Source organism: Carcharodon carcharias, chromosome 13, assembly GCF_017639515.1.
Source record: "Carcharodon carcharias isolate sCarCar2 chromosome 13, sCarCar2.pri, whole genome shotgun sequence".
NCBI lineage: Eukaryota > Metazoa > Chordata > Chondrichthyes > Lamniformes > Lamnidae > Carcharodon > Carcharodon carcharias.
Window position 1 is genome coordinate 130,510,014 of NC_054479.1, and position 27,848 is coordinate 130,537,861.

The following is a 27,848-nucleotide window of genomic DNA, read 5'->3' on the forward strand; positions in this document are numbered from 1 at the left end:
TCTCATTGAATGGCAGAGCAGACTTAGTGGGCTGAATGGCCTACTTCTGTTGCTATAGCATTGGATCATAGGACTAAGTTGAAGAGCAGGATCTCAGCCTGAATTTCTTTTCCCCACCCTCCCCACCCATAACCCATGGCCATTGAGGATCTCAGTATGCCAAAATTGAGATCAGCTAATTCATAACAGACCGAAGATTAAGACACTATAGCACAGCTATTTGCTTCTTTGACCAGTTGTAATCAATAGAGCAGACAAAGGAAATATTTTATTTTTATGCAAAATTTATATTTGAAGATGCCTCCATGAAGAGGAAAATTGAAGCTGGTGCATAAAATTGTATTATGTTGGATTAAATTGCCCAACTTAATCTCCAGTTTTCTGCCTCCATGTAGGTAAATAAACAATTTCTCAATGTATGATTCATCGGCCTTCATATCCAAAAATCAACTATTTTAGTCAGCCCTGGCTCCTGATTGTATTTAGCCATATTCTGTTTCAATCCGCAGTTTTGTGCTGAGGACACAATAACCTGAACGATGAGAGCAGCCTGGTTAATTTTATGGGTGCAAGATCACCAAATGGCTGTTACCCCATGGGTAGAACTTGGTGAAATTGACTTGCTCTGCTGTAATTTCCTTTTTAAAGGAGTAATGTTTAGGTCCAAGTATCCACCGCTGAATAAAGGGGAGAGGTCAAATGGTCTAAAGGAACACACGCAACAGCAGGTCATAGAAATGTTTGGAGACAGAATCACTAGGAGCACTTAAAAGGGCTGGTAATAATAAAATAAAAATTCTTTGACTTTATTTCCTACTGATCATCGCACCATTAATCCTTCCTCACAGACAAAACAGTAAGCATTCTGCATTTTAAATCCTTCCAGGACAAGGGATTGTGAATAGCTAGCCTGTTTACTCAACTGGGTGAAAATGTTTTACAAAAGCATGTTTGCCCTGATAATAGAAGCATTACCCCAGCAAGAGGGTAGGCATTTAACCGGTAGCTCAAGGCCGAGTATGATTTTGGAGATAAGGCAGCAGGTGAGATTCACTAGTGAAAGCACAACATTTTAGACCTCATAGCCTTTTCCTCCTAAAAACTCTACTCTCTTTAATGACAATATTAGATGCGTGAGCTGACCCGTTTGCTGCTGTTTGAACCACAATGTGTACTTTGAGCAAATGTTATGAGACATGAGTCATGAGTTTTATTTATTCATGGGATATGGATGTCACTGGCAAGGTCAGCATTTATTGCCTATGCCCAAATGCCCTTGAGCCTCTGCAGTCTGAGAGATAAAGGTACTCCCACAGTGATGTTGGGGAGTGAGTTCCAAAATTTGTCCCAGTGACAGTGAAAGAACAATGTTTCCAATAATATATTTCCAAATCAGGATGGAGTGTGACTTGGAGGGGAACTTTAGGTGGTGGTGTTACCATGTGCCTGTTGCCCTAGTCCTCCTAGGTAGTAGAGGGTGTGGTGTTGGGGTGCATTGTCAAAGAAACCTTGGTGAGTTGCTGCAATGCATTTTGTACATGGCACACGCTGCAACAACGATATACTGTTGGTGGAGATGGCATGAATGTTTAAGGTGTTGGATAGGGTGCCAGTCAAGCTTTGTCTTTGATGTTGCGCATAATGGTTGGAGCTGCATCCATCCAGGCAATTGGATGATATTCCACCACACAAGTGCCTTGTGCAACATAGAAAGGTTTTGGGGATTCATGAGGTGAATCACTCACCACAGAATACTCTACCTTGAACATGCTCTTATAGCCTCATCATTTGTAGCTGTTCCCATTCTAATGAATGGTGATCAGCAGGATATTGATGGTGGGGGATATAATGGTAGTGCCTTTGAATGTGAAGGGAAGGGGTTAGTCACTCTTGTTGGAAATGGTCATTGCTCCAGCACTTGTGTGACACAAATGCTTATTAGCCCAAGCTGAAGGTAGATTTTCTTCCCTAAAACACACCAGTGAACCAGATGGGTTTTTACGACAATTGACTTCCACAGTCTGGCCTACATGTGACTCCAGATATACAGCAATGTGGTTGACTCACAACTGCACTCTGAGAACGGCCTAGCAAGTCAAGTCAGTTCATGGGCAATTAGGGATGGGTAGCAAATGCTGGCCTGGCCTGGCCAAGAAAGACGATCTGATAAATACCTGCGAGAATTCAATAGATTTCGTCGAACAGATGGTCATTCCAAGGAAGAATATATCATGAACTTTAAGAGATTGTAGATGAGAGTGATGAAGTTCAGTTTAGATTCCCTGAGTCAGCATTAGTGTTTAAATTACTAAATTGTGCTAGTTTCTATCATATGGACAGGCACTGGCTCTAACTGGTGTTCGATTCTCAGTGAAGGAGAATTCCGAGAACGACACTCATTTCCATCAGCCTTCATGGAGCAAATGACACATTATGTGGGTGACACAAAGAATCAAAGATTCTGATTACCAGATTTTAAAATAGCCCAGATACCAGTCAGAGGGACCAATACAGTTAAAAACAGGCAGAATGAAGTTGGAAGAACTTTTAGCAGATCTAGCTATTACAGCAGCCAACAAAGTTGGAACAAAAGTAATAGTGAATGAATCCCATAAATGTCCAAGGATTGGCATTTCAGGGATAAAAACAAAAACGGCGGATGCTGGAAATCCAAAACAAAAACAGAATTACCTGGAAAAACTCAGCAGGTCTGGCAGCATTGGTGGAGAAGAAAAGAGTTGACGTTTCGAGTCCTCATGACCCTTCGACAGAACTTGAGTGAATCCAAGAAAGGGGTGAAATATAAGCTGGTTTAAGGTGTGTGGGGGGGGCGGGGTTTGGGTGGGGGGAAAGATTTGGAGGGGGTTGGTGTGGTTGTAGGGACAAACAAGCAGTAATAGAAGCAGATCATCAAAAGATGTCACAGACAACAGAACAAAAGAACACATAGGTGTTAAAGTTGGTGATATTATCTAAACGAATGTGCTAATTAAGAATGGATGGTAGGGCACTCAAGGTATAGCTCTAGTAGGGGTGGGGGGAGCATAAAAGATTTAAAAATATTTAAAAATAATGGAAATAGGTGGGAAAAGAAAAATCTATATAATTTATTGGAAAAAATAAAAGGAAGAGGGAAGAAACAGAAAGGGGGAGGGGATGGAGGAGGGAGCTGAAGACCTAAGGTTGTTGAATTCAATATTCAGTCCGGAAGGCTGTAAAGTGCCTAGTCGGAAGATGAGGTGTTGTTCCTCCAGTTTGCGTTGGGCTTCACTGGAACAATGCAGCAAGCCAAGGACAGACATGTGGGCAAGAGAGTAGGGTGGAGTGTTAAAATGGCAAGCGACAGGGAGGTTTGGGTCATTCTTGCGGACAGACCGCAGGTGTTCTGCAAAGCGGTTGCCCAGTTTACGTTTGGTCTCTCCAATGTAGAGGAGACCACATTGGGAGCAACAAATGCCAATTCGTCCAACTGTCCACCAATATCCATTACAAACCTACCGACTCCCACAGTTACCTCGACTACAGCTCCTCATACCCCGCTTCCTGTAAGGACTCCAACCCATTCTCTCAGTTCCTTCGCCTCCGTCGCATCTGTTCCGATGATGCTACCTTCAAAAATAGTTCCTCTGACATGTCCTCCTTCTTCCTTAACCGAGGTTTTCCACCCACGGTCGTTTACAGGGCCCTCAACTGTGTCCGGCCCATCTCCCGCGCATCCGCCCTCACGCCTTCTCCCTCCCTCCCAGAAACATGATAGGGTCCCCCTTGTCCTCACTTATCACCCCATCAGCCTCCGCATTCAAAGGATCATCCTCCGCCAACTCCAGCATGATGCCACCACCAAACACATCTTCCCTTCATCCCCCCTATCGGCATTCCGTAGGGATCGTTCCCTCTGGGACACCCTGGTCCGCTCCTCCATCACCCCCTACTCCTCAGCCCCCTCCTATGGCACCACCCTATGCCCACGCAAAAGATGTAACACCTGCCCCTTCACTTCCTCTCTCCTCACCGTCCAAGGGCCCAAACACTCCTTTCAAGTGAAGCAGCATTTCACTTGCATTTCCCCCAACTTAGTTTACTGCATTCGTTGCTCCCAATGTGGTCTCCTCTACATTGGAGAGACCAAACGCAAACTGGGCGACCGCTTTGCAGAACACCTGCGGTCTGTCCGCAAGAATGACCCAAACCTCCCTGTCGCTTGCCATTTTAACACTCCACCCTGCTCTCTTGCCCACATGTCTGTCCTTGGCTCGCTGCATTGTTCCAGTGAAGCCCAACGCAAACTGGAGGAACAACACCTCATCTTCCGACTAGGCACTTTACAGCCTTCCGGACTGAATATTGAATTCAACAACTTAAGGTCTTGAGCTCCCTCCTCCATCCCCACCCCCTTTCTGTTTCTTCCCCCTTCCTTTTGTTTTTTCCAATAAATTATATAGATTTTTCTTTTCCCACCTATTTCCATTATTTTTAAATATTTTTAAATCTTTTATGCTCCTCCCACCCCGACTAGAGCTATACCTTGAGTGCCCTACCATCCATTCTTAATTAGCACATTCTTTTAGATAATATCACCAACTTTAACACCTATGTGTTCTTTTGTTCTGTTGTCTGTGACATCTTTTGGTGATCTGCTTCTATTACTGCTTGTTTGTCCCTACAACCACAGCAACCCCCTCCACTTCTCTGCCCCCACCCAAACCTCCCCCCCCACACACACCTTAAACCAGCTTATATTTCACCCCTTTCTTGGATTCACTCAAGTTCTGTCGAAGGGTCATGAGGACTCGAAACGCCAACTCTTTTCTTCTCCGCCGATGCTGCCAGCCATGTTGATATCTATGTCATACAAATATAGCGAGATCTTAATTCCATTACACATATGAAATGGCTCACTCCAGCTATTTTACAAGTATTGATGACGTTTCAAGTGAGGTGCCTATGCTATTGAGTAAATGTTCCATGAACAAGGCACAAAAGAAACTTGACATGAAGCATCATAAGGCAATTATTCTTGAAAAGTCAGTTGATCTGCAGTTTTCCCAGTTAGGATATGATTGTATCCCCTTAAACGTAAGAGGAGGAGAACTGTCAGGTTTGCTACTTGTCTATTACCATTCACATCTGCATTGGGTTGACATGTTTGGATTGACACAAACCACATTGGGCATTTTTTGTGGTTACAATGTCTAAGGTAGGGAATTGAAGGATCATTTGATAGCTGTGAGGTCTTTGAAGGAACAGCAGTACGCCATTTAGTCCCCGAAATCCGTTTTGATGAGCTGACTGGGGAAGAGAGAGGCTGTCAGCCGTGTGATAACAACAACTTCACTAAATTCATTACATAACTTTGCTTAGCACCCCATTTTTTACATGTACTCTTTATTACTTATATCCAAAAATGGATGCTACGGTACACTGATGTGCCACCCTGTATAACTTTTAACATTTTTTTTAATATCCGTGGTGTCATGCACAAGTAACACCAGGATTCATCAGTTTGCTTGTATGTATGTCATTGGTTTGACTTGAGGGACCCAGGACATTAAAACAGACCAGATCTATTGGTGCCCCTTGGCCATCAGAAAGAACAAATTTTGAATAACATGCTCCTTTGAAATTCAAGTCAGAGCACGCTTTTTTTTCTTTCACTCATTACTGTTGGGCCTTCAGAGCTCATACTTGATTAAGCAACACAACACAGCCCAGCTGAACGAAGAGCTGTCAAGTTCTGTCCCTGTAAATGACACCATGCCAATTCACATGTTGGATTAAACATGTTTGGGTTGACAGAAATCTTTATACAAAAAATATTAGGCGCCTTTAGTGGTTATAAAGTCTGCGGTAGGGGACTGTAGGGTTATTTGGGAGCTGTCAGTCACACATGGATATCTGGGGAAACTATTGATTATGTTGTGATAAAAATTCTGTGCACATTACACATACACTAGCTAAACCTACAGAACAAAAAAATTATAGCTGACCAAATACTTAACTTGTTCATTACTAAATGCATGTCTGCTTTCACAGAATCGTAGAGTTTTACAACACAGCTGGAGGCTATTCAGCCAGTTCCCTGTGCCAGTTTTTGATGGGCAACAAATTTAGTCCCATTCCCCAGACCTTAAAACCTTTATTGGATTTTTTTTTCATACACTCACCGACTTCCCTTTTAAAAGCTATTAAAGATTCTGTTTACACCATTTTGTGGTGGGAGTTTCATATCTTACCAACCTTCTGCATTAAAAAGCTAACTTCTCTCCCTCCCCTGATGACAGTCCTAAATTTATGTTCTCCAGTTACTGATTCATCCACCGCTTGATATAGCTTTAGCGTGTTTACCTTATCAAGATGCTAATAATTTTGCATACTTCTATTCTATCTTCTAAACTCTTGTCTGGTGGAAAGAACTCCAGTTTTCTTGATCTTCAATCTTCATAACTCAGATCTCTGAATCCCAATATTTTAATAAATCTCTTTTGTAATCTCTCCAATCCCTCAAAGTAGGATGCTAAACACTGGTCAGGCTACAGTAGGTTATTATGTCCAATGATTTGTAAAAGTTCAACCTACCAGAATGTTTTGTATTCTGTGCTGCTGTTTACAAAAGTCTTGGACCCCTTCTGCTTGTTTTCTTCCCTACTGCGTGGAGAAGGCTAAATAATGCATTGTTACAGAGTTTGGTTATAAGTAATGGAACTTGTAGAATGTTGCAATCAATGGAACCTGTTTGCTGTATGGCAACAAGTATTTTATCATCACCTCCTTTTCCAAACTCCAAAACTGCTATTCTTAGTTTTATTTACTTTGTTACTGATCCTAATTCATAGAGGCTCGCTTATAAAGGCTTTCAATCATAACAATAGGTACATACATATATACGAATTAGGAGCAGGAGCACTTGGCCCTTTGAACCTCCCCTACCATTCAATAAGATCATGACTGATCTGATTGTAATCTCAACTCCACATTCCCACCTACCCCCCCTCCCCCCTCAAAACCTTTCACCCTCTTTCTTATCAACAATCAATTTACCTCTACCTGAAAAATAGTCAAAAACCCTGCTTCCACCATCTTTGAGGAAGAATTCCAAAAACTCATTACCCTCTGACAGAAAAAAACCCTCATCATCTCTGTCCTAAATGGGTGACCCTTTATTTTTAAACAGTGGCCTCAGCACTTGATTCTCCCACAAGAGGCAACATACTGGCCTTGTTAAGACCCCTCAGGATCTTGTATTTCAATCAAGTGGCCTCTTACTTTGCTAAACTTCGGTGGATCCAAGACTAGCCTGTCCAACCTTTCCTCATGAAACAACCCACCTAATCCAGGTATTAGTCGAGTAAACCTTCTCTGAACTGCTTCCAACGCATTTACAACCTTCCTTAAATAAGGGGACCAATACTGTGCACAGTACTCCAGATGTGGCCTCACCAATGCCCCGTTTAGCTGAATCGTAACCTCCGTACTTTTGTATTCGATTCTCCTTGCAACAAATTATAACATTCTATTTGTTTTCCTAATTACCTGCTGTACCTGCATACTAGCTTTTGTGATTCATGTGCTGGGATGCCTAGATCTCTTTGCATCTCAAAGCTCCGCAATCGCACCATTTAGATAAAACGCTTTTTTATTTTTCCAGCCAAAATGGACAATTTCACATGTTCCCACGTTATACTCCATTTGCCAGGCCTTTGCCCACTCACTTAACCTATCTATATGCCTTTGTAGCCTCCTGTGTCCTCTTCACATCTTACTACCCTACCTATCTTTTTCTCATGAGCACATTTAGCGACCATACCTTCGGCCCCTTTCTCCAAGTCATTTACATAAAGTGTAAAGATTTGAAGTCCCAGCAGTGTTTCCTGTGGCAAACCACTTGTTATATACCACCAACCACATAAAGACCAATTTATGGCTACCCTTTGTTTCCTGTTAACTAGCCAATCTTCTGTCCGTACCAACATGTTACTCCCGACGCCATGAGCTTTTATTTTCCACAATAACTAATGATGTGGCACCTTATCAAATGCCTTCTGGAAATCTAAGTACAGTACATCCACCAACTCCTCTTTATCCACAGCACATGTGACTCCTTTAAAGAACCCTAATAAATTGCTTAAACATGATTTCCCTTTCACAAAACCATGTTGACTATGCCTGATTACCTTAAACCTTTCTAAGTGCCTTGTTGTTACATCTTTAATAATAGCTTCTAACATTTTCCCTATGACAGATGTTGAGCTAACTGGCTTGTAGTTTTCTGGTTTCTGTCTTCTGTCCTTTTTGAATAAAGAAGTTACATTTGCTATTTTCCAATCTAATGGATCCTTCGCCAAATCTAGGGAGTTATGGAAAATTAAAATGAACCATCAACTGTCTCACTTGCCACTTCTTTTAAGACCCTAGGATGAAGTCCATTAGGACCCAGGGACTCATCAGCCCGCAGCTTCGACATTTTCTCAGTGCCACTTCCCTGGTGAATCCTCCTTCCCTTGCAAATCCTGATTTACAGCTATTTCTGGGATGTTACTTGTATCCTCTATTGTGAAGACCAGTGCAAAATATCTGTTCAATTCATGTGCTATCTTCTTATTTTCCACTATTAATTCCCCAGACTCACTTTCGATAGGATCAACCTTCACTTTGTTAAGTCTTTTTTTCAAACATCTATAGAAGCTCTTACTATCTGCCTTATATTTGTAGCTAGCTTTCTCTCATACTCTAATTTTTCTTCCTTATCAATCTTTTGTCAGTCTTTGCTGTTTTTTATATTCGGTCCAATCTCCTGACCTGCCACCATTCTTCACGCAATTATATGCTTTTTCTCTAAGTTTGATACTATCTTTAATTTTTTTGTTAATCACTGAAGGTGGATCCTCCCCTTGGAATTTTTCTGTTTCATTGAACTGTATCAATTCCGTGTATTCTGAAATATCCCCTGAAATGTCTACCACTGCATCTCTATTGACCTATCCCTTAACCTAATTTGCCCATTCACTTTAGTTAGGTGTGCTTTCATGCTCTATAATTGCCCTATTTATGTTTAAAATACTAGTCTTGGACCGTATCTTCTCTCCCTCAAACTGCATGTAAAACTCAATCATATTATGATCGCTGCTATCTCGGGGCGCCTTCACTGTGAGGTCGTTAATTAATCTTATCTTGTTGCACAATACCAGGTCTAGTATAGCCTGCCCTCTGGTTGGTGCTGGAACATGCTGTTCTCAGAAACTATCCTGAAAACCATTCTATGAATTCCTCATCTGGACTACCTTGGTCCATCTAATTTTCCAGTTAATATGCAGATTAAAATCCCCCCTGATTATCACCGTACCTTCCTGACAAGCTCCCATTATTTTCTTCCTTTATACCATATGGCTACTGTTAGGTGGCCTGTACGGCACTCCCACAAGTGTCTTCTTGCCCTTATCATTTCTCCTCTCTATCCAAACCATTTCTACACCCTGGTTTCCTGAACTTAGGTCATCCCTCTCTTATGTGCTAACACCATCATTAATTAACAGAGCTGCCCCTCCACCTTTTTCTAGTTTCCTGTCCTTCCTAAATGTCATGTGCCCTTCAATATTCAGGTCCCAACCTATGTCATCCTGCAGCCATGTCTCTGTAATGGCTATCAGATCGTGCTCATTCATTTCTATTGGCGCTATCAGTTCATCTGTTTTCATTGCTATGTGCGTCCAGACATAGAGCCTTCAGTTTTGTCCTTCTGTTATTTTTGTAACCTCCTAGCCTTATCTGCTCATTTATTCTTAGATTTGTACTCCTTGTACTTTGTCCATTCCTGTCACAGTCTGTTTATCATTTCCCACATAAATACCTTTCTCTCTTGCCATTTCTCTACTCTTTCATTGACCACATCTTCCCAAATTTGATCTCTTGACCCCACTTTTTAGTTTAAAACACCCTACTTCCCTAGTTATGTAACTGGCAAATGCACTGGTCCCAGCACTGTTCAAGTGTAAACCATCCCAATGGTACAGCCCTCACTTAGCCCAGTACTGCTGCTAGTGCCCCACAAACCAAACCCACTTCTCCCGCACCAGTCTTTGAGCCACATATCCATTTCTCTAATTTTATGTACCATATGCCAATTTGCATGTGACTCGGGTAATAATCCAGAGCTTATTACTTTGAGGTTCTATTTTAATTTAGTGCCTAGTTCTTCATACTCTTTATATAGAACCTCTTTCCTAATTCTACCCATGTTGTTGGTATCTACATGGGCCATGACAACTGGATCCTCCCCCTCCCACTGCAAATTCCCCTCCAGCCCTGAGCAGATGTCCAAAACCCTGACGCCAGGCAGACAACACATCCGTCTGGACTCACATTTTGCTGCAGAAAAAAGTGTCAATCCGCCTCACTATACTGTCCCCTCCAGCCACTGTATTCCTTTTTGCTCTCCCCACTTGAATGACTTCCTGGGCCATAGTGCTATGGTCAGTTTGTTCATCCACCCTGCAGCCCCCACTCTCATCCAAACAAGCTGAGAGAACCGCAAAATAATTGGACAATTGCAAAGAAAGAGGCTCCTGCACTCCTGCCCTATGGGTCCCATTACCTGCCTCACTCAGGCACATCCTCCTGTCCCTGACCACTGACCAAATCAGAAGACCCTATCCTAAGTGGTGTGACTACCTCCTGATACAAAGTATCCAAGTAACTTTCCCCCTCCCTGATGTGTCACAGTGTTTGCAGCTCAGCCTCCAACTCAATGACGTTGAGCCAAAGCTCCTCGAGCTGCAAACACTTAGTGCAGAAGGATTTGCCCTGGATCACACTGGCATCCAGGAGCTCCCACATGCTACAGTCTTGGCACATCATCTGTCTTGCTATCCTTAATGTGATTAATTAATTACTTAATTATACTCACTTATTTATTTTCGGTTTTGAATAAATTTTATTAACTTTACCACCAGCTTGTATACTATTTTGAACCTTAGGACAAGAATAGAGCTTAACTATTACACAAATACTCACCAGACAGCTAGCTTCTTTCCCTGTAGTCAAGGAAGAACCAATTCCTGCATCGTGAAAAAGGTAGAAAAGCAAAAGGAAAGGAACATCTCCTTCCCCTCTTCATCGAGCTCCCGGATTCATCAAACCCCCAAGTATGCATTCAGTTGCAAAACGCATAGAAACTAGAGAAAACATAAATTTTAAATCCAGTCTTGGATATTGTTATGAGACAGCAGTTTGGTAAAGCTGAGTTATTTAAAAATCCCAGAGTGAAACTTTAAACAACTGTCATAGCCTATATTTTTAAGTGTTACGTTTGAGATGCAAATTCAGGAATCAGACCACTCGTTCTCGAGAGGTTTCATATTAAACTAAGTTAAACATTTTATTAATTTACACAAAGTTAAATATATACACATGGCTACAAATTACCAAGTTACCAAACTAACTTTCTCTAATGGTTGTTTTATTTTGGTTTTTCATCTCTTCAGTTCTCCAATCTTAGCTTTTCTTGTGTTTCATTCCTTGCCTATATCCTCTTTTTTGGATGTTTTGGATTTTGATCCAGTTCTTCCACAGAACCCCAGAAAGGCTGACAAATCAGAAGCTCTCGGGACGGGTTGGTTATGGATGGGGCATTGCTTAGGACCAGAGCTTCAATTCTGAGATTTGCTTTATGATGCAAATTCCTGAAATATCTGATCATCTCAGTAACTACAGTAAAATGCCCGCACAGAAATATTTATTTTTGAATAAGCGGGCATTTATTTTTGAAAATATTGGGTGTCTTTTGTTCCTATCTTGCACTTATCCAAGCAAAATCAAAGAGCAGCCACAGGATAGCTACCCAAGGATAATAATTGTGCCTTTCACAAGGAACATTTTCTGTCCTCTTTACAATGCTGTTTTCATAGGTGGGAAAATCAAAATATTGTCAGTTTTGTCACAAAGGGATAAGAATAGGAGTAAGCAGTCCTGAGGTTGTGCTTTACACTGAACTTAATTTTCAACTTGTTTTTTAACTTAGCTCAGTTGGCATTTAATTGTCTGTCAATTGTTTCACTGCTGTTCTTCAAGACAAGTGGTTATGGTCTGGAATGCAGTGCCTGAGTGTATGTAGAGGCAAGTTCAATCAAAGCATTCAAAAGAGAATTAGACCGTTTGCTGAAGAGAAAGAATGTGCAGTGTTACATGAGAAGGCAGGGGAATGACAAATTGCTCATTTAGAGAGCTGGTGCTTACACAGTGTGCCAAATGGCAACCTTCTGCATTGTAATGATCCTCTGACTGTACTCCACATGTATTGTGACTGCCCATGGTCACTCTTTGATTTAATTTTCTTCTTGTAGTTGTGTCATGGGTTGCAGGTGTCTTTGACTAATTCGAGGATTTGTTCATACCCCTTTTGATGGCATTTCTTCCATTGAGGGATCCTACTACCCCCCTCCTGGCACCATTCTGCCCAGAGCAGTTGGTGTTTTTGGAGATGAACTGTTTACGCAACCAGCTGCCTGGCACTTGATGTTGGCCTGTCAGAGGCGGTAAAGCCTGGTGCCATTACAGTAGCAGGTCATGTGTTCAAACCTGACACCAAAGCATCCAAAATATAAAATTGCATTTATGTAGCGCCTTTCACAACCTCAGGACATCTCAAAACACTTCACAGCCAATGAAATATTTAAGTATTAAAGTACAGTTGTAATCTGGGAAACACGACAGCCAAATTGTGGACTGCAAGCTGCAACAAGCAACGATAAGATAAATTAATAGATTACCTTGTATAAACTTAGACAGAGACCATTTATAGTGCGTTGGGTTTGTACCAGCTATTGGAAATTGAAGTTCAACCTAGTCTCAAGTTAAGAAAAAGAGTGAATGGGAAGCAGAGCATTTGCACTGGGGACATTCTTTTTTTATTTATTCTTGGGTATCTACATCGCTGGCAAAGCCAACATTTTTTGCCCATCCCTAAATGCCTTTTGAGAAGGTGTTGGTGTGCTGCCTTTTTGAATGTCTGCAGTCTATCTGGATGCTATATCCACAATGCTGTTCATGAGGGAGATCTAGGATTTTGATTGGTGATGTTCCTATGCATCTATTTCTCTTGTTCTTCTAGGAGGTAGAGGTTGCGTGGTTGTAAGGTGCTTTCGAAGAAGCCTTGGCAACTTGCGGGTACACACTGCTGCCACTGCGCACCAAAGGAAGTCAGTCTTTAAAGTGGTAGGTGGGTGATGAACAAGTGTGCTGCTTTGTCCTGAATGGTCTTGAACTTGAGTGCTATTGGAGCTGCATTCATGGAACGAAGTGGAGAGTATTCCATCACACTACTAACTGGCAACTTGTCGATGGGTGGACATGCTTTGGAGAGTCGCAGACTCTGATCTGCTCTTGTAGCCACTGTATTTATATAGTTTGTTCATTTAAGTTTATGAACAGCTGTTAACACCAGGGTGTTGATGGTGGGGAATTTAACGATGGGAATGATGTAGAACATCAGTGGCAGAACGTTAGATTCACTCTTGTTGGAAATGATCATTGCTGGCACGTAAGTAGGAAGTAATACTCTTGCCACACATTACACCCAAGCCTGAATGTTGTCCAGGTCTTGCTGCACGTGGACAGTGACTGCTTCAGTATCTTGAGAGTTGCAAACGATACTGGACACTGCAATCATTAGTGAACATACCCACTTTGTCACCTTATGATGGAGGGAAGGTCATTGATGAAGCAGATGAAGGTGATTGGGTCTTGGACACTGTCCTGAGGCATTCCTGCAGTGATGTCCTTGAGTTGAGATCATTGGTCTACAAGAATCATGACTATCCTCCTTTGTGCTGGGTATGACTCCAAACAATGGAGTCCAAATCCCATTGACTTCAGTTTTGCTTAGGCTCCTTGATGCCACACCAGGTGAAATGCTTCCTTGAATTAATGACCAAGACTATACAAGGTACAATTTCAGCATTTGCATACAACATGAACCTTGTAAGTGATGCGAACTGAAAAGGGTATTGGTGGAATGGATGGCAGATGAAATTTAATAGTGTGAAGTGATTCATTTTGGTAGGAAGAATGTGGAGAGACAATATAAAATAAAGGGGGTGCAAGAACAGAAGACCTGGAGGTGTATGTGCACAAATCACTTAAGGTGGCAGGACAGGTTGAGAGCGGTTAATAAAGCAATAGGGATCCTGAGCTTTATAAATAGGGCCAAAGAGCACAAAAGCAAGGAAGTTATGATAAATCTGGTTTGTCTTCAACAGGAATATTGTCCAGTTCTGGACACTGTACTTTAGGAACCATGTGAAAAGGGTGCAGAAAAGATTCATGAAAGTGAGGAATTTCAGTTCTGTAGATAGATTGGAGAAGCTAGGATTGTTATCCCTGGAGCAGAGAAGATTGCGAGGAGATTTGCTACAGGTATTCAAAATCATGAGGTGACTGGACAGAGCAGATGGTGAGAAACTTTATCCATTTTGGAAGGATTGATAACCAGAGGGCCCTGATTTAAGGTCATTGGCAAAAGAAGCAATGGCAACATGAGGAAAACCTTATTACGCAGCGAGCAATTAGGATCTGGAGTGCATTGCCTGAGAGTGTGGTGGAAGCGGATTCAATTACGACTTTCAAAAGCAAATAGAATCATTTCCTGAAAGGGAAAAATATGCAGGGCTATAGGAGAAAAGGGTAGGGAGCAGCCTAGGTGAATTGTTCTTGGGGAGAGCCAGCATGGACATGATGGACCAAATGGCCTTCTGTGACTATTCTAGGATTCCATGTCAAGGGCAGTCACTCTCGCATCACCTCTGAAATTCAACTCTTGTCCATGTTTCAACCAAGGCTGTAATGAGGTCTCGGACCAAGTGACCCTGGAAAAATCCAAATTGAGCACTGGTGAGCAGATTCTTACTAAGTGCTGCTTGATAGCACTGTCGACAACAATTTCATCACTTTGCTCATGATTGAGGGTAGACTGAAGGGGTGGCAAAAGACCGGATTGGATTTCTCTTTTTTGTGGACAGGGTATACCCTAAAATGTGAAAAATTGTCCAGGTAGCTGCAATGTTGTAGCTATACTGAAACAGCTTGGCTAGGGGCGCAACTAGTACTGAAGCAGGAGTCCTCCGTATTACAGACAGGATGTTGTCAGGGCCTCTTGCCTTTATTATGCACTCAGCATATTGTTATGTTTATCTATGTGTGTTGCATGGTTCTCATGTATGCAATAACACACTTCATATTTTAAATAACATTCAGTATTCAAGGCTTGGAATTTTTGGTCACTTTGTTGAAGCCCACAACATGACTTTTGGTTTACCATCAGAATTAAGTCTTTTGAAATCTAAGTCTTCACTGTCCTTGATTATTATTTTGTTCGTAATCAAGCCATTACAAAGCACTGTTTGTATGTACTGTTTGAATTCACAACTGTGCCAGTAATGTGGTGGCCATTACAACAGAACAATTGAATTTTCTGACTTCTTTCATTCATTCTTAAACAAGATGGCTTCAGATTTTGGACAGAATTTTTGCCACTTCTAGAAACTTGTCAAATTGATATTGTCTTTGTCTGAAACAATCAGCAACTGCTTTGCCAGTTCTTTGTCAGTGACAGGCAGACTGATGCCCAAAATTAAATATGTCCGCCAGCATTTTAACATTTCCTATTGTTTTAATAAATCCCCAGATGCGATTTCTCCAATTCAAGTCAAGAAGACCATTCCCAAAGTTAAGAGGACATCATTTTTCCTTTATTTGCCACCATCTGGTGACTTCAAGAGAATTGGTTTAATGGTTTCTCTGTTTTATTCACTTTTTGAATTATTCTATTTGTATATATTTTATACTGCAATTAGTGGGATTTTACTAATGTTAGTAACCCTGTTCCTTGCAACGAAGCAATATGCCTGACTGCATTCATGTTACTGCAAGTGAAGACACCTCAGATTTTGGTGAAAAAAACAGAAACTGCATGTCAGAAATGGCACATTGGGTAGAAAGTGATCTTCATTTTACTTTTGTGTCTATTGATACAAAGAGAAGTTGGTTTTCAACTGATTTGTTCCTTTCCAGCTTCTCATTTAAAATACTGACCTGCAGCCTGGCATAGCATCACTATAACTTGGATTTCAAGTTAAGTTGCTAAAACCAAATGAGCGAGGGAAAAATTTAAAGCTTACGTTCAATATGTATTTTAAAGATTGAAAGCTTTGTGCAAATTTCAAAATGGTAGTTGTTTAAGTACTATAGATTATGCAGGGTACTCACTTTTGGTAACTAGCACAGCCCCAACTCTTATTGCACATTGGTGAATAACTTGAATTTAAATGTAATATCCTATTGTAAATTATTAAAACTTGAGGCCTGTAATCAAATGTCAGTGCAACAGATGATAAAATGTCTCTTGGTCTCCAATCTAATTTCTTTCATACATTTAGAAAAAAGCAAGGAAGAAAGATTAAAACAAATGGAAGTGAAATACTAAGAATATCAAAGGCATTTAGCAGAAGGGCAAAGAAGAAGAAAATGCACAGCAAGTGGTAAAACTTAAGAGGAGTAAAGATACTTGGGGATTAGGTCATTTTAGAGAGTGGGAGGACAAATTGATGAGATTTTTTTTTAAAAGCACGTTGAATCCTCGGCTACATTAAATATTGTAAATGAGCTGAGCAATGATGCCAAACCTTTACAATTTATTCCTTAGGCCATAGTTAGAAGATTGACATATCAATAAAAAAAAAGCTCTATTTGCTCGCAGGATGTCGGTGACTTTGGCTCGTCACATCTATTGCTCATACTTAGTTGTCCCAAGGAAGCAGTGGCTAGGCCAATCATCAACTAGTTCAAAAGGGCTCATGCTCTACCAATCTGAGTGTAAAATTTTTAGTTGGGGCCCTACAATTTATTAACCTGTTTGAACAGTTTTTTGTCCAGTTTGGGCAATAATGTTGAAGGCCTGCCTGAAAATTGAATCAGGTAAGCATATTGGTGTCCCAAGATTTTCACCTGTATTTCAGATGAACAATGGCAGTGGGAGGCGCATTTTCCTCTGAGCTGAATTTCTTCTGAACATGCTACCTGGTTGTTGGCTGTGTTGTGTATGTGGTGCAAAATATAATGAGAAGTTAACAGTTGTCACATCTGGACAGGAAGCAGCAAAACAGCTATAATCATAACTTCTGTTAATTTCATCTTAGGTGTTCACTCAATTCATGTATTCAGGAATCTTTTGTTATGTTTCCATTGTTGATAGAATTACAAATATTTCAATTGTACCTTGATAAATACCATCTTGAAAAGCATTTCAGTTTCAAGTAATCTAAGATTCTTGCTACATTCCAAGTGGGCAGATTATATGCTGACAATGTGGTAAGGGTGCATTTATATCATCCTTTACATAACATGGTAATCAGAAGGCAGACACTCGTATTCACCCGGACTTCAAACAGTAAACAAAGTCACTGTTAGTATTAAAAAAAGGAAAACTGCATTGGTTTAAAACTGAAATAAGTAGGAAATGCTGAGTCCATAATCTTCATTGGATCTGAGTTATAAGAATGTGGGTCTGGCTGCAAATGATTCCTTCATAATTTTAGTCAAAATGATATTAAAGAGCATATGAACTGCAGGTGAGGCTGAATAAGCATGAGTTAGTCATTGCCTCCTGTTTGTTAGTCGGAGTTAAATGTGGAAGATAGGTTAATCTGAGGCATGCAACAGCAATGTTACATTTAAATGACCAACCAGCATGTTGGTTGACAACAACCAACATCCTGCCTCCCTCCCCCCTGCCCAGCCCCAAAAACCTTGCTCCAGGTCTGCCTTAGTTATAACTGGAATTGGGCAGGTTGGGCTTGGGATTTGTTAAAATTTTCACATCCCACCTAACCAAACCCCAGTTTTTTTTTTGAGAATTAAAACTTTCCAAGTTGTTTGATAAAAGCCTGCTTTTGCATGCTGTAATCTAACCAGACTTTGAAAATATAGATATGTAACTTTTTGAGATTCCTGGGACATTGAGCAAAACAGTATTGTTTTTCTCACTTACCTAAGAACATAAAAAATAGAATCTGGAATAGGTCATAGGTCCCTTTGAGCCTGCTTCACCATTCAATAAGATCGTGGCTGATCTCGTTTTGGCCACAACTTCCCTTTCCTGCCTGTTCATCATAACCTTTGACTCTCGTAGTTTAGTTGTCTGTCGTTAACGATCCCCGTTGAGACCAATCTCTTTAAAAAGGGATATAAATTTTCCAATGACTGATGCAAACGAATCACACAAGATTTCATGTTTTGTTACTGTAACAAAATAAATCAACATTGATTCCACATTACTTGTCATCAACTAATACTAAACTACATAAAAGGCATCCCTATTAACTTCTTAACACAACCAAAAATCCCATGCCACATTTATAGGTTACACTGCACTTTCAGCAGAAATGTAGTCTTTTGTTTAAAGTCCCCAAGCTCTACCTAGCTTTAACAGGATCTCTTCTCTCAGCCCCACCAGGATGGATCGTCCAGTGGCCTTTTAAGCAAAGTCTTTCCAAATAAGCATAATCAAAGAGACTTCAGTGACAAGACACCCTTTGGCGACTCTTTAGTCTTTAACTCTCCACAAGCTTTGTTTCTTCCAACAGGGCATCCATCCCCACCACTCTGCTTGGTGGTTAACTCAAGAACAGTCCTTCTCTTCTGCCTGGCATAGCAGCACCTGTTGTGGGTCTTCCTCCCCAACTCCCTGTCTGACTGATTCTGAAAGTCTGTACATAGTAAGACCAGCTGTTGTCATCTCCTTTCCCTGGCATGAAAACTTGTACCTTACTTACAATAAATTTTGTTTTGAGTTTGTTTCCATAGCAAGCAGGTCACATGGGCTTGTCTCCAGGCAGATTTTGTAGGAGGTCACATCCTCCTCTCCAAACTACTCAATTTGAATTAAATTATACAATTTATAACATAACTGTCAAGCCCAGCAGTCATAACACTGTCTTATGACTCAGCTTCCACAGCCCTTAGAGATAAAGAATTCCAAAGATTCACAACCCTCCGAGAGGAAAAAATTCCACCCATCTGTCTTAAGTGGGCAACTCTTTACTCTGAAATAATGACCCACCCCCCCTAGTTTGCCATGAGGGAAAACACCCTCTCAGTATCTACATTATCAGCCCCCTCAGAATTGTGTGTCAAGGGAACCTTCTCTGAACCACCTCCAGTACAAATATATTCCTCTTTCAATAAGGAGACCAAAATTGTACACCATACCCTGTGTGGCCTTCCCAACACTCTGTACAATTTGTAACAAGACTTCCCAACATTTGCACTCTATCCCCTGTGATAAAGGCTGACATTTTCCTTCCTAATTACTTGCTGTGCCTGCATGATAACTTTGTGTTTCATGTACGAGGAAATACAGATCCCCCTGTACCAGAGCATTCCGTAGTTTCTCTCTATTTAAATAATATTTTGCTTTTTTAATCCTCTTGCCAAAGTGAATAACCTCTCATTTTCCCACATTATACTCCATCTGCCAAATTTTTACCTGCTCACTTAACCTACCTATATCTCTTTGCAGACCCTATGCTCCTCAGAATTTGCTTTTCACTGATTTTTGTATCATCAAATTTGAATGCAGTACACTTGATCCCTTCATTCAGGTCGTTAATACTGATTTGCACTTGTTTCAGGCCTCAGCACTGATCCATGTGGTGCCCCACCAGTTATAGTTTGCCAACCTGAAAATGACCCATTGTCATTGATCCCTCTGTTTTCTGTCCATTAGCCAATCCTCTGTCCATGCTAATAGATTACCCCCAACACCAAGGGCTCTTATTTTGTACAGTAACCTTTTATGTGACTTTATTAAATATCTTTTGGAAATCCAAATACACTACATCTATTAGTTCCCCTTTATCCACCCTGCTTGTTACATCCTTGAAAAACTGATAAATTTGACAATGTATTTTCCCTTATATAAAACCATGTTGCTTGACTATATTATGGTTTTCTAAATGTCCTGCTATTACTTCCTTAATAATGGATTCCAGCACTTTCCCAATGGCATGTCAGGCTAACTGACCTATAGCTTTCTACTCTGTTTCCCTGCTTTCTTGAATGGGGCATTACATTTGTGGTTTACCAGTCCATTGGGACCTTTACAGAATCAAGAGAATTTTAGAAGGTTATAACCAAGGCATCCACTATCCCTGCAACCAATTTTAAGACCTTAGAACACAGACCATAGATCCAGGGGACGGGTTAGCTTTTATCCTATAAGCTTGCCTGGTACATTTTCTCTCATGATAGTTGTTTTAATTTCGTCCCTCTTTTGACTCCTGATTTTCTGTGATTATTGGGATTCTTTGAGTCTTCTACTGTGAAAACAGATACAAAATTTGTTCAAAAGCTCTGCCATTTCCTTGTTTCCCGTTATTAATTCACCAATCTCATCCTCGAAACAATGAAGGGTTTGCTTTAGCTATTCTCTTCCTTTTTATATACATATCAAAGCTCGCTCTTTCTGTTGTTATATTGCTTGCTAGTTTACCCTCCATCTGTTTTCTCCCTCTATTTTGTTTTTGTTGTCCTTTGCTGCAATATTGTACACCTTTCGATTTGATAGCATCCTTAAATTTCTTAGTCAGCCATGGATGGTGCATTCTTCTTATTGAGTCTTTCTTTCTCAGTGGAATATATCTTTTTTGAGAATTATGAAAATTTCCTTAAATACCTGCCACTGCTTATCTACTGTCCTACCTATTAATGTGTTCTCCCAGTCCATTTGCCTCTACAGCACACACTTATTGCTGTATATTAGTGAGAGTATATAAAGGAAACAGCTAGATACCCTGGAGCAGTAATAATATGAGAACAATATCAACATTTGAGAGATTTTGTATTGGGAAGCTAATGCCCAACAGCAGTGCACATAAGCTATAACATTTACTAAAGTTCCCTATGACACAAATATTAAAAATCGCAGTGTGGTACCCTGCGATTGCTTATTTCAAAATTTAAAGTACATCATGAGTACTGTACATAATGTATGAAACATCTTTTGTTACAGTGCATTCATATCTATTCATTTGAGTGAGTGCATAAGCATTTCTTAATAGTCTCTGGGAAACAGTGGGGGTTTTGACTGATGTACATTTCCGCATACAGAAACGGTGCAGATTTGCCACCGAGAAAAAGTCCTCGTTGGTTTCCACTACAATCAGTATCAAGTGGCCAAAGGAGATATTACAATAGTGTTTAAAGGATAATTGATAATATTGTGCATGATAACACTCTGAAGCACCTTGGGACCTTTTACTAGGTTAAAGGTGCTATAAAACTGCAAGTTGTTACTGTAACTTGAATGGGTCTTAATTGACACCCAAAAGGATGCAACTAATGTTGAATGAAGTCTTTTTTCATTACCTTCTGTTGAGATATAAATTTCTCAGTTTTGTTTCAACAGACAAAACTGCATTTGCACTTGGCTACGTTTAAGTCAAACCATCTTCACCACAATGGATTCTTTTGTTGTACCAAATATTCAGCTTGTCCCAAAGGTGCAGTGGATGAATGTACCATTCTATGTGATACTAGGCCATACAAACCAGGAAAGTCCCATATTTAATCCCAATTTCAGCCAAAGCTTCATCCTCAGTGTTCCAAGACAAGGGAGAGAAATAATTAGTCAGGGTTTCTGCACATGATGGATATCCAGTGGTTCCTGTAGGTTTTGTGTGCGTGAGGAAATCAGCCAAGGACAAAATTGGACTTTACTGTAATATCCCATGGGCACATATCCTGGTGGTCTTCACCATGTAGCCTAAATGGTGAAGAATAACCACTTGTTCATGATACCAAAGCTACTCTGTGGAATTATACCACAGCATAAAAGAGTTGCTTCTGGAGAACAGGGAAGAAAATTCAGTCGTCAAAAGTTAACGGTCATTCTGTGATCATCAGGCATATGGGATGCTTGGCTTCATTGATAAAAGATAAAGTCCCAAAGGCAAAATTTGCACTCGACCTTTATATAACACTGGTTAGTCCTCAATCAGAGTATTGTGTTAAATACTGGACACCACACTTCAGAAATAAATGGATTAATGTCTGGATTGCACTGTCTGAAAGGGTGGTGGAAGCAGATTCAGTCGGAACATTCAAAAGAGACTAAGATAAATTTTTGAAGAGAAAAGACTTGCAGGACTGTGGGGAGAGAGCAGAAATGAGGGATTAATTAAATAAGCTCACCAAAGAGCCAGCTGAGGCACAATGTGCCAAATGGTTGCCTCCTGAGCTGTATCATTCCACGATTCTGTCATTATTGAAGAATTAGTTGCAGACTTAATTACCTGACAGCAATACAGAGGCTGCTGCAAGATGCTACAGCTGCAGGCGCTCACTACAAACAGAAAAAAAAGTTTAAACTAATATTGAACAAACCTGTCCTGCAAATGCTACAAAATGCAAGGTATTTAGGAATGGTTATAAGGCTCAACCTAGCGTCAAGGTGCTCGAAAGGTATTTTGAATTCTTTGATTTCATTGTTGTGTAATTATCACCAGCGATCCACTTTTCACTGTAAGTTAATCTTCAGATATTAATTTTTAAGTAAATACTTTATACTGTGGGTCTTCAACTGTGCAGCTTTTTAAGATTGATTTGTAATTATCTAAGCTCCAGTTGATACAAAGATTTGAAGCATTCATGAAACAAACCTGGAATTGCAAGGATGAAAGCTTTGAAAGAGGATTGTTCAATCAATATGGGGGGGATTTTTGTAGCCTGCAGTTGGCCGATAATCAATTCCAGTCATGTTAAAAATGTTTTGAGTTTTGTAGTTTGCAGAGTGCATAGTAGCTTGAGAGTAATGTTCTATGGCTTCATGCCTGTTCTCTCTGAGAGTTGACCTTCAAATCCATGGCCTGTTGCTAACTGAGAATACATTAATTTGTATTTCTTGATTGAAGATAAGCAGGACAATTTGTTGAATCACCAGAAATGAAATTCATGTTGGGAACTAAAGACTGAACTGGTTTGGAGAGGCAAATAAATGTGACAACAAACAGCCTGCAACAAGCGCAGAGAGTCTGTTATGTTCCACATTATTATAATGCATTGGGCACTTGTCATATTTTAACACATATATAAAATTGAGCAAGACTCTCTTTTTTCCAGTTGCATCATGTAAAATTTGCTCACAAAGCAGCGCTGGTTACCTTGGAGTCTTTTAGAAGAAGTGATAGACCTTGACATTTTAGTCAGCGTACTCTGCCTGTCGCCTGGGACAGGTCAGAGAGTTTGTTATATATGGAGAAGGATGATGGGAATATAGGCAGGATCATACTGCTGATTAGTCAGACTACTGTGTTTGTAATAGGTTGGCACATATGAACAAGGATCAGGAGTAGGCCGTTCAGTTCCTCGAGGCTGCTCCGCCATTTAATAAGATCATGGCTGACCTGATAGTAACCTGAAATCTGCCTCCCACCTATTCCTGATAACCAATCACCCCATTGCTTACCAGGAACCTATCCACTTCTACCTTAAAAATATTCAAAGACTCTGCTTCCACCACCTTTTCAGGAAGAGAGTTCCAAAGATTTATGACCCTCAGAGTGAAAACATTTTGCCTCATCTTTGTTTTAAATGCTGTTCATTGGTCGACTGTACAGAACGGATGGTAATGTGTTTCTTGGATAAGGGTACTGACTGTCACTGATGATAAAGCTGCTGTCTTGGAGGACAGTGTGGTGTTGGTAGATCTGTATGGCCTCCATGATGCATCTTGTATGCCTGTGCGTGATGGATGAGATTAATCTCTAGTTAGACCATTGGACATGGTGGTTATTAAGTTGAGCTTGTTTGCTTATAGCTGACTTACCTCATTTGCTGTTTGAAGCAGGTCTGATGTTCCTCGAATTGTGTGCAGGCTACAGCCTGTTTCCTGGTTCATTATGAGATGGTATCTTGTCTCTGTGGGTATCAAGGATGGAGTGGAGCTTCTTAAATTACTTGTGTTGGACTTCTGTGTCCTATACTTGAATATGCATTGTAGTCTGTATTAAGTGGAACTAATATATGGGAGACTAACTCTTATCTTAATTGAAGTAGTTCTGGGGCAAGTAAAGGTAGAGGTGCATTAAATCTTTTTCCAGTCATTCTTCCTGGCGACGAGCAGAGTATGCTGTCCGAAACGCCGAGGCCTATCGGCTTTTCTAGGGAACTCTTAAGGTAACCGCATGGTGTAACTATAAAAATCATCTTAATCAATGTTATCACTCTCACCATGAAAACCTTCAAACAATTTTTAAATATATCGTATACTTCCAATACTTTGATAGCTGGTGCGCCTGTCATTTTCACACAGGGCCTGACTTTGGTCCATTTTTACAGTGAAATAGAATCGAGAACCCTGACTATTACAAGCTCTTCTCTACACGATTAAAGATGATGTCATACTTCCCCTCAACCACTTGTAGAGAGAAACAGAGTTAACATTTCAAGTCTTTGATTCTTCATCAGAACAGATGCTTCTCTCCACAGATGCTGCCAGACCTGCTGAGATTTTAGTGTTTTCTGTTTTTATTTCTGTTTTCTGTTTTTATCTTCAGCAACTGCAGTATTTGCTTTTGTACTATCGTATTTGTAGTGTGTTCCTTCCTGTTGAGTCTTCAAGGGAAGCTAGCATTTTGGTGAATTAAATAAATTACCTTTAAAACAATGCTAGAATTTCCACACACGTTAATTGTTCCAGTTGGACTCCAAAAAAACTTAACATGAAATATAGAAGTCTACAAATGTGAAAATTAAAGTAGTATATTTATGGAGTCATAGAGTCATTATGACAAAGAAAGATGTCACTCAGCCTATTGAGTCCATTTAACTTCACAAACTTCTTTTTTCTTTTTTAAGTATTGCAATTGATAAAGTCCACTGGAACTCTCAAACAAACCATAGTATTTGTTTTGTTTCTAGATATTGTTCTTCGCAATTCTGCAAAATTTTCCATGTTCAGCATTTTAAATCACATCTATTTTTCAGTGGTTGATGTCAATTATGCCTGGGAGAAGTGAAGGAATTATGAAATTGTTGTGTTTGGAACTGGCAGTAGAATATAACCAGTGAGAAAACCCCAAAAAATAGCTGATCAAGAAAAGGGGTTTCTGAACCTCCAATAATCTTTAAAAAGGAAAGTCTTTTAAAATGCCATAAAATGATCGATCGTCTTGAATAGTTTACCCTGTCAGTACTTACCTTATTAAATTTGGTAATGTGAAGTTGTTATGTTAAAAGAAAACAGGAAAAATTAAACTTTGAGGAAATATTCAAAGATTCAGTTTTGCTGAAAAAGCAAATAGCATTGCTTATGATCAGAGATGGCAACATAAAGCTTTGAAGATTCATTCATTTCCTCCTTTTTATAATATTTGCTCTTTGCATCTACTCCCCCCAAAAAACAAGAGACTTGCATTAATGTAGCTCCTTTCACCACCTCACAAAGACGTTCCCCACCCCACCAAGCCTTTTATAACCTATGAAGTACTTTGAAATGTAGTCACTTGTGACATAGGAACCACAGCAGCCAATTTACACACGCAGGTTTCCACAGCAGGAATGTGATAATGACCAGATGATTTTATTTTAATTATGTTGATTGAGGGTGAGGTATTGGCCAAGACACTTCAAAGTAGTACCATGGGATCTTTTGCATCCACCTGAGAGAGCAGATGGAACCTCAGTTTGAAGTTTCATCTGAAAGACAGTACTTTCCGACAGTGCAGCACTCCCTCCGTTCTGCACTGGAGTGTCATCTAGATCTTTTGTGCTCAAGTCTCTGGAGCAGGACTTGAACTCTCAATCTCCTGCCTAAAAGGCAGCAATGCTACACACTGAGCCATAGCTGATAGTCTAGAAGTTAGCCTGTTGCTGGCGAAGGGTTCCACAGACTCTAGGCACTTTTCAGTTTCTCAATCATTCTCAAGGAAATTTAATCATGGGGGCTTATCAAAGCTGAGCCCAATTCTGTACTCTACCCTTGTCTATACCTGAGCATTTCTCAGCAGGAATCACTGCTAATGATCTGCCAGTTCCCTGTTTGCCTCCCACCACCACCACCACACACTTCGCCATCCAACCAACCAATCAAAATGGACTTTAAGCCTGTTTATTTCCATCTGACCACTACTCTTGCTGAAATCAGCTGATTTAGTGCAGATAAGCAATAGAACATCCTCATATTGCAACTGTAGATTAATTTACAGAATAACCCAGCAACACAAAACTAATTGTGTTCAGTGCAGTTGCTATTTCATGTTAATTACTGCTTTGCAAATAAATGCAGTGTTTACTACTTGCCAAGACTCCTATTAGCAGTATTATAACTTCATATCATAGACATTTTCTGGGAAATTACGTTAACAAATTTGTTTATTCAGTAATGTGTGCAGAGTAGGAGTATTTCATTGTGTACTGCACTGTAATTCTTGTAGGGTTAAACAGCTGGCTTTCCATACATTTTAACCAGCTACCTGTTGTGCACAGAAGAAGCATTAAGGTAATTTCTCTTGATGCAATGAGAAATGGTATTATAAATTTATTTGCTACACAGCAAAATGTGTTCAAAGGGTATATAGCAATTGCTGCACCATACAATATTGGAGTCAGCAACGGATGATTTTGTGTATTTGAAACTCCAACACTAGTTGTAATTGAGATCAGTTTTCAAACCTCTTGGAATCAAAACATGTGGCTTTTGAATAAATTACTTATAATTTAGCTCACAGTTTGTAATAACACACTCATAAAAAAAAGATTGCCAGGCAGAATTTAAGAATGAAAGGAGAACACATCTTGATTTATGAAGTGGCAGCACTGGAAATTTCTTGTTCAAGGTAGTGGATTAATATGCAGTATCTTAAAGGTGTTCCTTGTGTTTTGTTGAAGAGGATTTATTAGTGGAAAGTAATTACCACTTCCGTGTGCAAAACAATGTCAGCAGTATTCAACTGAACTTGTTTCTATGTCTACCATAATAAACGATATTTTACAAACTTCCTGTTGTGTCTTGTGAAGTTGTGTTGGGAATGTATTGAACAGGAATTTTTTTTACTGTAACAGATTTTAGGGATTTGGGAAAGGCGTTAATGGTCAAAGGAGCACTTAAAATTTTGGACAACGTTTATTGCTTAAGAGTTTGCAGCAGCACTCTGCTCTTCAAATTTGGGTTTCCACTTAAATTTGTTAGCAGAGGTCCAAAAGGATAGCCAGGATATTTGGTTAAAATTTACATATTAAAATGGTTATGATCCCTAATTTTTTTATTCATTCACGGGACGTGGGCTTTGCTGGCTGGGCCAGCATTTATTGCCCATCCCTAGTTGCCTTTGAGATGGTGGTGGTGAGCTGCCTTCTTGAACTGCTGCAGTCCATGTGGTGTAGGGACATCACAGTCCTGTTAGTAAAGGAGTTCCAGGATTTTGACCCAGCAGCCGCGAAGGAACGGCGATATATTTCCAAGTCAGGATGGTGAGTGACTTGGAGGGGAACTTCCAGGTGGTGGTTTTCCCATCTATCTGCTGCCCTTGTCTTTCTAGGTGGCCGTGGTCATGTGTTTGGAAGGTGCTGTCTAAGGAGCCTTGGTGAATTCCTGCAGTGCATCTTGTAGATAGTACACACTGCTGCTACTGTGCGTCGGCAGTGGAGGGAGTGAATATTTGTGGATGTGGTGCCAATCAAGCAGACTGCTTTGTTTTGGACAGTGACCAGCTTTTTTCAGTGTTTTAGGAGCTGCACTCATCCAGGCAAGTGAGGAATATTCCATCTCAATCCTGGCTTGTGCCTTGTAGATGGTGGATAGGCTT

The 27,848-nt window shown here is 40.3% G+C and overlaps 1 protein-coding gene across 2 annotated transcripts in view; it reads left to right on the forward strand.

The window, feature by feature from the left end:
* Positions 1-27,848, forward strand: part of chchd3a (coiled-coil-helix-coiled-coil-helix domain containing 3a) — a 328,691-nt gene that overhangs the window by 151,635 nt on the left and 149,208 nt on the right. Inside the window, exon 5 of one of the 2 annotated variants that reach the window (XM_041203373.1) lies at positions 15,674-15,715. The exons of the other annotated variant lie outside the window; for it this stretch is intronic. Coding sequence (XP_041059307.1) covers positions 15,674-15,715 — 42 coding nt within the window. The remainder of the gene's footprint in view (positions 1-15,673; positions 15,716-27,848) is intronic. 2 annotated transcript variants of the gene reach the window in all.